This window comes from Mesoplodon mirus (genome assembly GCF_964341445.2).
Source record: "Mesoplodon mirus genome assembly, chromosome: 3".
NCBI lineage: Eukaryota > Metazoa > Chordata > Mammalia > Artiodactyla > Ziphiidae > Mesoplodon > Mesoplodon mirus.
In genome coordinates, this window is record NC_138978.1 from 38,978,728 (window position 1) to 38,991,063 (window position 12,336).

Consider the following 12,336-nt stretch of genomic DNA (forward strand, 5'->3'; position numbering starts at 1 on the left):
TGGGCTCCCTGACAGTATGCTGACTGAGTTCCAAGGGCACGTGTCCTGAAAGAGAGAGAGCCAGGCTGACTTAGCAGGCTGTTGCAACCAGGTGTGATCAGATCTTCGAGGAATCAAAGCTTCAGGGTGCTGGGGCCTGGAGGGCAGAGAAGCCTCCTCTGAGAGGGATGCCAAGCCATGTGGGCCTTAGTCGGGCAGAGAGGGGGTGGGAGGGAGCGGAGGGAACTCCCTTCTATGGCAGTAGCATGTGGGGAAGCAGCTTTCGGGCACTGTGTCCTGCGGCACTGGAGCTGGGGATGTTGAGAGCCCAGAGCTGAGTCTGGAGGGCTAGGCCGAGGTCCGGTCACAGAGGGACCTGCACGCCAGGCTAAGGGGTTTGGACTTTGTCTTGAGGGTTCCAGGGAGGCATTAAAGGTTTTCAGCAGGGCAGCAACAGGGTCAGAATTGGGCTGTAGAAACATAGCTCTGTTTGCCATGTGGAAGGCAGATTGGAAGGGGAGAACTTGGGGAGGCAGGCTGTTGAGAAGGTGCTGAGGACCTGGACGAGGCGGGTGGCAGTGGGGAGACATGAGCGAGACCTAAGCAGCAGGGCTCAGGCTTGATTCCATGTGGGGTGAGGAAATGGGGGCGGAGGTCCCAGGATGCCTCTGTGGTTGTTGGCTGAGCATTGGGGTGGGAGGGTACAGGGAGACCTCCGCACCAACATCCTGGCTGGAACCACGGGCGTGGGTCATGCCAAGGAGCACGCAGTGGTCAATGCTTGCAAATAGATGGGCTCTCCCAGGAGAAGGGGGCGGGGGAAGAGCGGCTGAAGGGCAGCCAGGGAAGGAGGTAAAATGTTGAGGAAGGATGGGTGCAGGATAGCCAAGGAGGAGGAGCCAGAGGGAGAGAGAACTCGGGGAGAGGAGTGTCCCAGAGGCCAGGCGGGGAGGGCTGTGCAAGGAGGACCCAGACGGAGGCCATTGGCTTCGGCAGTTGGGACCTTGGAGAGCGTGTGGTGGGCGGGTCCTGGGGGCAGGAGCATTTCAGTGGGCTGAGGCACAGCGAGTGGGGAATGAGCAAGTGGGTGTGAAGGCCCTGCCGGGGTCTGAATCCTTGTGGCTGCAGGGCCCGGGGGAAATGGCAGGGATCTGAGAGGAGAAGGCGGGGTGGAGCACAGGAGGTCAGAGGTGGTGTTAAAAGGGATGGGGGTCCAGAAGGACAGGAGGCTGTGGCCCCGGGCGGGCCGTGGGGAGGGGGCACAGTGAGGGTCACCCGAGGTGCTGAGGTCAGGGAACAGGGCTGCTGGCGGGGAGAGGTGTCTGTGCACAGGGGTGATCTGGGAGGGAACCGGTGACCAGAAGGGGTGGCGGGGATGGCAGCACTGTCCACGGCTGAGGGTTTCCTTCTTGTTTTTTTCGTTCAGCAAATGTTTATTATTTTCTCTCATAATTTAACTCTTCTTCTGAAAATGCTTCAAACGCACAGAAGAGCTGAAAGAGTGATACAGTCCCCATCTGCACATCCTCGTGTGGACTCACCCTTCTGTTTCTCACCACACATGCCTCATCTCTCTCTAAAAGCACACTTCCCTTTTGCCAGTTCATCTGGAAGTAGCCAGGGCCAAACTTTGATACCAGAGGGCACGAGGTTGGCTTGGACCTAGACTTCCGTCATAGAAAGAGGCCCCTGAGACCGCCCAGGCTCTGGGTGGGAGATGCATCTGCTCCTCGGGGAGCAGAAGGGGCTGCGGTGGGACTGCCCCTGCGAGCCCCCAGCCCCGCCCTGTGTTCAACAGCAGTGTAACCAGAGGTTAATGGGTTTCCTTCTCTTGCCCCGCTGTTTTTGTTCTTTTTCTCTGCAGGTTCCAGTGTCCCCAGTTGCCCGAATATCTCAAGTTAGTTTTCTGCGTTCCCGTGTTTGGGGCCCACTCTGCCTTCTGTGTGTTTCCTCTACTTCTCTCACCCATCACCTCCCTCCTTCCTTGAGTTCTTCTCCCCCCTTTCCTTTCTTTTCTCCACCTTCTCACTGCCCCATCTTTTCCTTGTCCATCCCGTTCTCTTCCCGCCCTGTTTTCCCTACCTCCACCCTGTCTGTCTCTGCCTCTCACCTCTGGTCTCAGTCCGACCCCTCTCCGGTCTCAGTCCAACCCCTTTCCCATCCCAGTCCGACCCCTTTCCCGTCTCAGTCCGACCCCTCTCCGGTCTCAGTCCGACCCCTCTCCGGCACCTCTCCTGTCTCCCTGGCTCCCTGTCCCCACATCTCCCTCCTCCCCTTTGCTCCTCCCTCCGAGTTCTTCCACGTCTCTGCCATGTACATCGTGATCACTCCATCCACATGCTGGGTGCTGGGACAGGGACATCACCCAGCCCCCCATGGTGACTGGCGCCAGTGAGGGCAGGAGCGCTGTCCAGAGGCAGGACTCGCAGGCGGGGTGCAGGCTGAAGCAGCCCAGCCCCATCCTGTCCACTGCCTTCCACCTGGGCTTCCGGCCTCGGCCTGGGAGGGGGGAAGCCTCTCATGCCTGTGGAGAACCTGCCACTCAGCACCGTGTCACACGGACATGCTCACTCATGCTCACAGCACACACCCTTCCACCTCTGTCCTCTCCACCCCCACCCCCAGCCACTGTGTGCCCTGCCATCCCTGTCGCCGCATGTGCCGCCGTCTCCATGCCACCAGTGACGAGTGCTCCATGGTCACACGTGTCCACATGTGTGCATACATGCATTGGGGCTGTCTCCACCACCCCGCTCAGGCCTCACGCTAACTCTGCCTGTGTGTGCCCTGCTCCCAGGTATGCGAGACCACCCACCCATCCCCATCACCGACCTGGCGGACAACATCGAGCGCCTCAAAGCCAACGATGGCCTCAAGTTCTCCCAGGAATACGAGGTGAGACTTCCCTCCTCACCCTCGCTTCACACCCCCACCACGTGCCTGGCCCCAGACCCACTCCTTTCCTGCCTCGGGCTCCAGGCTTCTCCAGAACACACAGTGGAGGGGTCAGCAGTGGCCAGCAGGGAACTCAACTCCTCAGGTTCTGGGCCTGACAGAGGCCCTTCCAGATCCCCAAGTCAGGACACTCAGTCACATGCCCTGATGCTAACAGAGGCAGACAGGTCTCTCTCCCTCTCTCTCTCTCTCTCTCTCTCTCACACACACACACACACACTCAATAATAACAGCGGGCATTTATGGAGAGCTTCCTGCACGCACACACACACACGTGCGCGCGCACACACACACACACCCAGGTCAGTAATAACAGCTGGCATTTATGGAGAGCTTCCTGCACACACGCACGTGCGCGCGTGCGCACACACACACACACACACACAGGTCAGTAAAAACAGCTGGCATTTATGGAGAGCTTCCTGCGGGCCAGCTCTAGGCTAGGCACTTTGCATACCATTCTGCCCTCCCCACACCCTGTGAAAGGGATACTGGTGTTTTCCCATCTTACAGATGAGGAAGCTGAGGCTTAGAGAGGGGAAGTGACTTGCCCAAGGTAACACAGCTGATGAGTAGTGGAACGTGTCTGGCACCCTGTACCCTGCACATGCATGTGCTCACGGGTGTTCTCAGAGTGCAGATCACAGAGACGGGGAGCTGGGGGGCCTGAACCTTGCCACGTGGGCTGCACAAACCCTCCTGCTCAGGGCCCTCCAGGTACTCCCTTCAATCTGGCCTGGACCCTACCTGCTGGGGGCTCAGACTTCAGAGCACTGCTCCTGCCCAGAGTCAGGGCTTCCAGGCGCCCGGCTGGGGAGGTGCTCTGCTAGTGAAAGGGGTGTTAAGGAGATGATAAGGAGAGCCCCGCCTCCTCTAAGGAGCACAGGCAGAGGTGTTGTTAAGGCATCTTCTGCCTCTGCCCCACTCGGCCCCTCCAACCCCCCGCCCCGCCCCAAGCGCAGCCCCGGCACAGGATGACGGGTGGATGGATGGGTGATTGACGGGCTGGCTCCACCCTGCCTGTGAGCCCGCCCCGCTCCAGTCAGATGTCCACCCTCAGCTGGGCTGCTATGGTGGGCACCAGGGCTCCCCTTCAAGGGCTGTGAGCCAGGTTTCCACAGAGGAAATTGAGCTTGGCCGGGGAACTGATGATCACCTGTGCCGCAAGGAAGGCGTGCTGCTTCTCCCTGCAGAGCGCCCACTGGGGGCCTGCTCTGCACAGGCCCGCCATGACGGGGACGGAGCCGCTAAGGCGGGCTCCCTGCCTCCAGCTCCTTACCTGGCCTGGTCTCCCGCCCACACTCATCCTGTCCCACGTCCCACGCCGCCCTTCCTCCCGTGGGGCTCTGCGGCTCACTGTCCAGACTCGGTGTCCCCCGTCCACCTTCTGCCGCTTCTCTGCTCCAGTCTGCGCTTTCCTCACCACAGCCTCCTCCTCCAGGAAGCCTCCTCTGGCCACCCGGCCTGCCGAGAGCTTTCCTGCAGCCAGGATCCCATAGCTGTGTTACCTTGAACGGTCAGTCAGTCGCTCATCTGGCATCGCCGGGCACTTAGCCTGTGCTGGGTGTTGGGGGTGTGGAGGCAAGTGCCCACAGGGAGCTCAGCCAGCAGGGAGACAAGTGCAGACAGCTGAGAGGCACTGAATGTGACCTCACGCCCTGGGGTTAAACATGCAGACGTGGGGAGAAGGTCGGCCGGCCAACAGCACCGAGGCAAGCAGGCTAGGGGTGGGGTGCGTGGGGTGGGGTGCGCTGGGTGGGGTCTCACGGAAGCAGTGCTCGCTGACTCGTGGAGAGTAACAGGCTGGCGCCAAAACCTGGAGGACACAGTGTGCTGTGCTGAGAACTTCGGGTGGTATTCGTCTGTAAAAGGAGGGTAATAATAGAACCTATTTCATGGGAGGATTAGATGAGGGAATACAGGCAGAGTGTTGAGAACAGTGCCAAGCACACGGTAAGTTTTCGCTGAGCCTCAGCCGTTATTATTATCATCTGAGGCGATAAGGAGCCATGGAAGACATTAAGCAGGGAATTGGTCAACAGATCTGCATTTTATAAGGATTGTTCCGGCTGCAGGACGGAGTGGGGCAAAGCAAAGAGGCAGGGAGATGCCGAGTCTGAGGAGAGGTGGGCTGGCTGAGGCCCTGGCAGCAGGTTGGAGAGAGCCGAGGGGCTGGGAGTGATGGGATGGGGCACAGAGGAGTTTTGAGGACGACTTGCAGGTTGTGGCCAGGGCATTGGGGTAAATGAGGACAGTGCCCTTCACTGAGATGGAGCCCCAGCAGCAGAGCCGGGTTTGCAAGGGGAGCTGATGAGCTCAGCTTGGCAAGGGTTGAGACCGAAGGAGTGTGGAATGTCCAGGTGGGATGTCCAAGGGGCTGCTGGCTATTCAGACTGGGAGCTCAGGGGAGACTCTGGGCTGCAGCTGGGGTTATGGCAGCTCCAACATTTGGGCGTAAGGTCCTGAGAGCAAGTGAACTCACCCAGGAAGGGCTGGAGAGTGCAAAGAGGGCCCAGGAATGAACTCCAGAGGAGCACTTCGTCCTGCCTATGGGAAGGAACAGCCAAGAGAGGAAAGAGGAGAGCTGGGCAAGGCCGTGCAGCATTGGCCAGAGCCCCAGCAACGTTGGGTCGTGCACAGCTGGCCGCCGTTGCTTCTGCACTCATTCATTAGCTGGATTCAGGGCTTGAGGGACTTCCCTAGCCCTCACCCCACCCCTGACCACTCTCCTGGGCGAGGGGATTTGGTACCTTGGTCAAAGGAGTCTTCGGTCCATCGCCTTGCTGATCAGTGCCGTGCCAGCCTCTTCGCTCCATGGCCAGGGGAGCTGGTGCTCAGCCTTCACCAGCACCATGCGATAGAGCAGCTGTGACCCGGGAGCGAAGGCCGGAGGTGGACACCACCTGGAAGGCTGGGTCTCCCTGGAGGCACTAGGTAGTCAACTCTTGCCCCACTCCACCTGCCTCTTCCATTTCCTGCAGTCAATTGACCCTGGACAGCAGTTCACGTGGGAGAATTCAAACCTGGAGGTGAACAAGCCCAAGAACCGCTACGCCAACGTCATTGCCTACGACCACTCTCGAGTCATCCTTACCTCCATTGATGGTGAGCCGAGGGCGGGGCCCCCTCCCATCCCCTTGATCTCCTCCTCGCTGGGTGACATTTCATCCTCCAGGAGAGGCCCACGGGTCCCAGGGTGCACCGAGGAGGCATGGACTGGGTTGGAGGCCCCAGGGTAATGCTCTCCCATGTCCCTTCCTGTTCATAGGTGTCCCGGGGAGTGACTACATCAACGCCAACTACATCGATGGCTACCGCAAGCAGAATGCCTACATTGCCACGCAGGGCCCGCTGCCTGAGACCATGGGCGATTTCTGGAGGATGGTGTGGGAACAGCGCACAGCCACTGTGGTCATGATGACACGGCTGGAGGAAAAGTCCCGGGTAAGGCTGTGCAGAGCGCTGCCCAGGGCGGGGGAGGAGGGTGGCAGTGGATACTCAGCCACCAGCTGACTTCAGACACCTTTTCCCATCCCTGTGGGAAGAAGCTCCTCAAGGGACTTGACAAGTGCTATTGTTTTCCTGGGGTGTCTTCGTGTCCCAGCTGCTGGACGTTCCTGGGATGTGGCATGTTCCCCATATACCAGTGGGTTCCCAGCATGTTAATATGTTGCCCCAGATGCTGTCATTTTCCAAGAATGTTAATATGTTCCCTAGTTGCTGGCATGTTTCTGGGATGTTCACGTGTTCCCGATGCTGGAGTGTAGCTGGGGCATTAACACGTCTCCTGAGTTAATTAGTGGAAAGAGCTGCTGTTATCTGCTTATGCACAGCAAAGCGTTGACTGGAACGTAAAATTTACAGAGCTTGAAAATGGTGCATAAACGTTATGGGTAAATTTGGCAGAAAATGTGTCTGGTGAAATCTGGTCATGAATAAACAATTTTCAATTACATCCCTCGTTCCCCTGGTGAGGGCAGGGGTGGAGGCGTATCGTGAGACCATGATAGGGTTTGGTGAGGGGTGGCATAATGGATCTGAGAGCTCGGGGCTGAGGGCTAGACCTTCCACCCTGCTTCTGCCCGCCTGAGCCTTTGGGTACCTCCAAACACCCTTGCACCCTGCCCCGCTGTCCCTCTGCAGGTGAAGTGCGATCAGTACTGGCCAGCCCGTGGCACCGAGACCTACGGCCTCATCCAGGTGACCCTGCTGGACACAGTGGAGCTGGCCACCTATACTGTGCGCACCTTTGCGCTCCACAAGGTATGGTCCTGCCCTGGTGCTTGTCCCCCGGCCGGGACCTATGAGGACAATGGTCTGAACATGGTGTGCTGGCGGGGAAGGGGGCGAGTGGGAGCCCAGTGTTGGAGGTCGGGGCTTGGAGGTGTGAGCGCACCATGACAGCCGGTGCCATGGGTGACATGGATGGAAGCAGCACCCGAGCTCTTTCAGGCTGCCCCGTGTGGCTTCTGAGTCCCGTTGGAAAGCCGGGGTCTGGCCTCAGCACTGGGGCATCCTGCCCTGAGTCTGTAGAGGGCATGCTCCCTGGTCACACTGTCTCTCCCTGCTCTCCTCTCCAGAGTGGCTCTAGTGAGAAGCGGGAGCTGCGTCAGTTCCAGTTCATGGCCTGGCCAGACCACGGAGTTCCCGAGTACCCGACCCCCATCCTGGCCTTCCTGCGGCGGGTCAAGGCCTGCAACCCGCTGGACGCCGGGCCCATGGTGGTGCATTGCAGGTGAGGGAGTGCCACGCCACCGGGGGGTGGGGCGGAGGCGGGGTGGGCCCCTGCCCAGGCTGAGTCCGTGTCCTGCAGTGCGGGCGTGGGCCGCACGGGCTGCTTCATCGTCATCGACGCCATGCTGGAGCGGATGAAGCATGAGAAGACAGTGGACATCTACGGCCACGTGACGTGCATGCGGTCGCAGCGCAACTACATGGTACAGACCGAGGACCAGTACGTGTTCATCCACGAGGCGCTGCTGGAGGCCGCCACGTGTGGACACACGGAGGTGCCCGCTCGCAACCTCTATGCCCACATCCAGAAGCTGGGCCAAGTGCCTCCTGGGGAAAGTGTGACTGCCATGGAGCTGGAGTTCAAGGTGGGCTCAGGGCTGGGCCTGCCTGGCTCCAGGGCCTGGACTGGGTCCCGGGGACAGTCCCCCAGGAAGCCAGGCCTGACCAGCCCCTCCCTCTCGCTAGTTGCTGGCAAGCTCCAAGGCCCACACATCCCGCTTCATCAGCGCCAACCTGCCCTGTAACAAGTTCAAGAACCGCCTGGTGAATATCATGCCCTACGAACTGACCCGTGTGTGTCTGCAGCCCATCCGTGGCGTGGAGGGCTCCGACTACATCAATGCCAGCTTCCTGGATGGCTATAGGTCAGCACACTTGTGACTGCCCACCACATCCACGGGTAGCCAGGCCTGCTTCTGGCCGGCTAGGGATGCAACAGAGTAGGGCCAGCCTGGAAGACCAGGGTGGGCTTCTTGGAGGAGGGGTGATCTGAGCAGGGCCCCAAGGGACTAGGCAGCCATGGGGAGACTCGGGGGACAGCAGCACCTCCAGCATGTCCAGTCTTATGTCCACCCCAGACAGCAGAAGGCCTACATAGCCACACAGGGGCCTCTGGCGGAGAGCACCGAGGACTTCTGGCGCATGCTGTGGGAGCACAACTCCACCATCATCGTCATGCTGACCAGGCTTCGGGAGATGGGCAGGGTGAGCACGCCAGCCACCCCTTCTCTATCGTGTCCTTCCTCTCCCGGCCCTGTCAGCATAGCCTCAGACCCCATTATCACCACCTGTGGCATCCTGCTCCCGAATCCTCTGAAACCTAGAGCTCCCCTCCCCACTTTTTCCCCACCTGACCATGGGGCCGGGCCCTCTGTCCACAGGAGAAGTGCCACCAGTACTGGCCTGCAGAGCGCTCTGCTCGCTACCAGTACTTTGTCGTTGACCCGATGGCCGAGTACAACATGCCCCAGTATATCCTGCGTGAATTCAAGGTCACAGATGCCAGGGTGAGTGGACAGGGGAGTGTGTATATTTGTACGAAAGCTTGTCTGTAACGCTGCTGGAGCCCCTGTGATGGGGCTGCCTTTGTGGTGCCCCAGCTCCAGCTGCAGGAATCGAAGGTGAGCTGTGGGCGTGCAAGCGCATTTCCCAGGGTGGCCTCGGTGTAACGACCTCAGGGTGCTTACCTGTGCTACCACACTGTCCACCTGCCCTGGGGGGCTGCCGCCTGAAGCTCCAGCCCTGACCCCGGCCTCTGCCACCTCTCCCAGGATGGGCAGTCAAGGACGATCCGGCAGTTCCAGTTCACAGACTGGCCAGAGCAGGGCGTGCCCAAGACGGGCGAGGGCTTCATCGACTTCATCGGGCAGGTGCACAAGACCAAGGAGCAGTTCGGGCAGGATGGGCCCATCACGGTGCACTGCAGGTGGGGCCAACCCCATGGTGGTCTGGGCGTTTGGGGGCTTGGGGGTTCAGGGACAGGAGCCCTGACCCAGCACTGTCCCTGGGCAGTGCCGGTGTCGGCCGCACCGGGGTGTTCATCACGCTGAGCATCGTCCTGGAGCGGATGCGCTACGAGGGCGTGGTCGACATGTTCCAGACCGTGAAGACCCTGCGCACACAGCGCCCGGCCATGGTGCAGACGGAGGTATGCAGGCCACTGGCCATGCCAAAGCCAGCTCCTCACAGACACATGCTGGGGAAGGCTGAGCCGGACGGGTTCCCCGCTCGACAGCCGTGCACTGGATGCCAGTGTTGTGCTTGGCTCCCAGCTGGGGTTGCCCGTGTCGGTCCTTACAGGGTACACGATCTAGGGGCAGAGTGGGGGTGGCAGGGGGAAGCCTGGGCAGATGTCTGGATCTAGCCCCTGCTGCTGGCCAGCAGAGGCAGAGGCTAAGTCCATGACCCACTAGCTGCAGTGTGAGTGCCCTTGGCTGTGTGTCGGGGTATCCGCCATCACTGTCTGCACTGACCGCACCCCTGTCCCGGCAGGACCAGTACCAGCTGTGCTACCGCGCGGCCCTGGAGTACCTCGGCAGCTTTGACCACTATGCAACGTAACCACCGCCCCCCTCTCCTCCGCCGCCCCCACCTGGGGGCTCCGGAGGGGACCCAGCTCCTCTGAGCCATACCGACCATCATCCAGCCCTCCTGCACAGGTGCTGCTGCTGGCAGAGCACAGCCCACTGGGATCACAGCGTTTCAGGAACATTGCCACACCGAACGGAGAGCCCAGAACTGCCCTGGGCGAGGGGGTGGGCCGGCAGGCAGGCAGGCCGGCAGGCGTGCACTGAGGCCACATCTCTGTCCACCAGGCCCGCCCCGGAGCCCCTGCGAGCTCTCTGTTCCGCTGCCGCGTTTCTCATGCTTCTTCTCGTGGTGGGGATGGGAGCAAAGCCTCCTTTTTTATACGTTGAGTGGGGTAGACAGGGATTCTAGCCTCTTCCCTCTGACTTTTCCTTTTGCAAATTCTTAACTGCAGAATGGGGTTGCGGTGTAGCTTGTGTTCTCTTTTGAATTTGCTCTGGACCCTTTCTTGGTACGACCACTGCTGAAGGATGGAGTGTGCCTTCCTCGTGTGTGTGGAGCTGGGGCCGCCAGCCTGCGCAGAGGCATCGCTGATCCAGCTGCTCTTCCAGGCCTTCAGACAAGATCCTGTTTTAGCCAAATGCAGGGAAACAGTTTTTTTTGGTTTAATTTCTGTTTTGTTTTTCCGTAAGAGCCTTATTTTGGGCCCCATAGACAGTGGTGGGCGGGGCGGAGATAGGAAGCACTCATCCCCAGTCGTCTATTCCAGTGTGTGTTTAACATTCACAGCCCAGAACCACAGACGTGTCTGGGGGAGCCTGGAAAGGCATTCTTCATCACCATCGTTTGCAAAGTTTAAAGATAAAGCAAAGACAAAAAACAAACAGACAAAAAAAATCCAAAAAAAACCCAAAAACAAAAACACAAGAAAAAAAGAGTCATCCCCTGGCCTCTGCTTCAAACCCCTGAGGGGAGGCGGCTCCGTGCGCCTGGGGTTCCCTCTGGGTCCGCAGAGTCTTGCTTTTTGTCCCCAGCATTGTGGGATGGCGCGGTGTTGGTAGGCTGTGGGTCTGGCCGTGTGGGCAGTCAGGGTGTGTGCCATGCCCCACACACCTCTGGGCCAAGCGGGGGTGCAGTTGGCCCTTCAGGTCCATGCCAGTGGGCCTGGTAGCACATATCTGTCCTCGGAGCAGGGGCCAGATGACTCCCCTCCCTGGTTTGCAGCTGTTTTCAAAGCCTCTGAGAATCGCTCTTTTCCACTCCTTCAAAGATGCCCTCCTAAACCAATGTGGCAAGACTACTGGACGTCTCTCAGTGGTACTATACTCAATCCTTATTATCTCGGCTTGCTGAGGGGCAGGGAGCGGCCTCTTCCTCTGGGCAGCACTATCTAGGTAGGTAAGTGGGGCGGGAAGGGTGCATAGCTGTTTTAGCCGAGGGACTCGAGGCAGACGTCCCCAGATCTAGCTAGGAGGTCAAGGTCAACAATCCAGGGTTGGTAATGTTGAATGAGACATTCATTTTTACCTTGTGGATGCGAGTGCTGTAGAGTTCACTGTTGTACACAGTCTGTTTTCTATTTGTTAAGAAAACTACAGCATCATTGCATAATTCTTGATGGTAATAAATTTGAATAATCAGATTTCTTACAAACCGGGCCTCTGTCTCGGCTCTTTCTGGAACCAGAGTCTGGGCTCTCTAAGTCAGTCCCTAGGGGTAGGTTCTGCCGATTTCCTGCTCCTCAGGAGACAGCGAGGCTGTCCTGAGGACCTGTGAGAAGACGGGCTCCTGGCCTGGTGCCCACTTTCTGATGGGAGCCTGAAGACTGAGCCACGGTGCGTGGAAGGGGCACCTGCCATGGGCCGCGACTCCCCGGGCCAGAAGCACGCCCCCTGCCTCTCCTCACCCCCACCATGTTCTGGGTCGCCACGTTGTGGGTACCAGGACTCCCCAGGCCACACACATCCCCTTCCGTCACCTCCTCTCTCTCTTCCTCCCCTGCCATAAGGAGAAGGATGGCACTGTGTCAGTGGAGGCCAAGAAGGTATGGAAATTGGTCAGTGAGGACTCTGGTAATTCTTGCAATGTGGGTACTGGACACAGTGTGGCCGTCTGGCCCCTGGACACACAGCAACATCTGCAGTGGTCTTTCCACTGGTGATGAGATAAGTCCTACCAGGTTGTCAAACCATATGGAACTTCTGGGGACAGAAGACAAGCAAAACCCAGAACAAGTGAGGAAGAGAAATACATGTAGTCAGCAGTGACCAGACTATAGAGAGTGCCACGATGAGCCCAACGCAGAGGTGCTGTGGGTGCACTGAGGCAGCACCTCACCCTGTGGCAGGGTCAGGGAAGGCT

The 12,336-nt window shown here is 59.2% G+C and overlaps 1 protein-coding gene across 2 annotated transcripts in view; it reads left to right on the plus strand.

Moving 5' to 3' along the window:
• Nucleotides 1–11,622, plus strand: part of PTPRF (protein tyrosine phosphatase receptor type F) — an 86,274-nt gene extending 74,652 nt beyond the window's left edge. For both annotated transcript variants that reach the window (XM_082613627.1, XM_082613628.1), the window contains 12 exons: nt 2,777–2,874; nt 5,916–6,039; nt 6,203–6,378; nt 7,078–7,197; nt 7,515–7,669; nt 7,748–8,033; nt 8,134–8,312; nt 8,526–8,652; nt 8,829–8,954; nt 9,219–9,373; nt 9,460–9,595; nt 9,940–11,622. In XM_082613627.1, the coding sequence (XP_082469753.1) occupies nt 2,777–2,874; nt 5,916–6,039; nt 6,203–6,378; nt 7,078–7,197; nt 7,515–7,669; nt 7,748–8,033; nt 8,134–8,312; nt 8,526–8,652; nt 8,829–8,954; nt 9,219–9,373; nt 9,460–9,595; nt 9,940–10,008 (1,751 nt within the window). In that variant the 3' untranslated portion in view covers nt 10,009–11,622. The remainder of the gene's footprint in view (nt 1–2,776; nt 2,875–5,915; nt 6,040–6,202; nt 6,379–7,077; nt 7,198–7,514; nt 7,670–7,747; nt 8,034–8,133; nt 8,313–8,525; nt 8,653–8,828; nt 8,955–9,218; nt 9,374–9,459; nt 9,596–9,939) is intronic.
• The last annotated feature ends 714 nt before the right edge of the window (nt 11,623–12,336 follow it).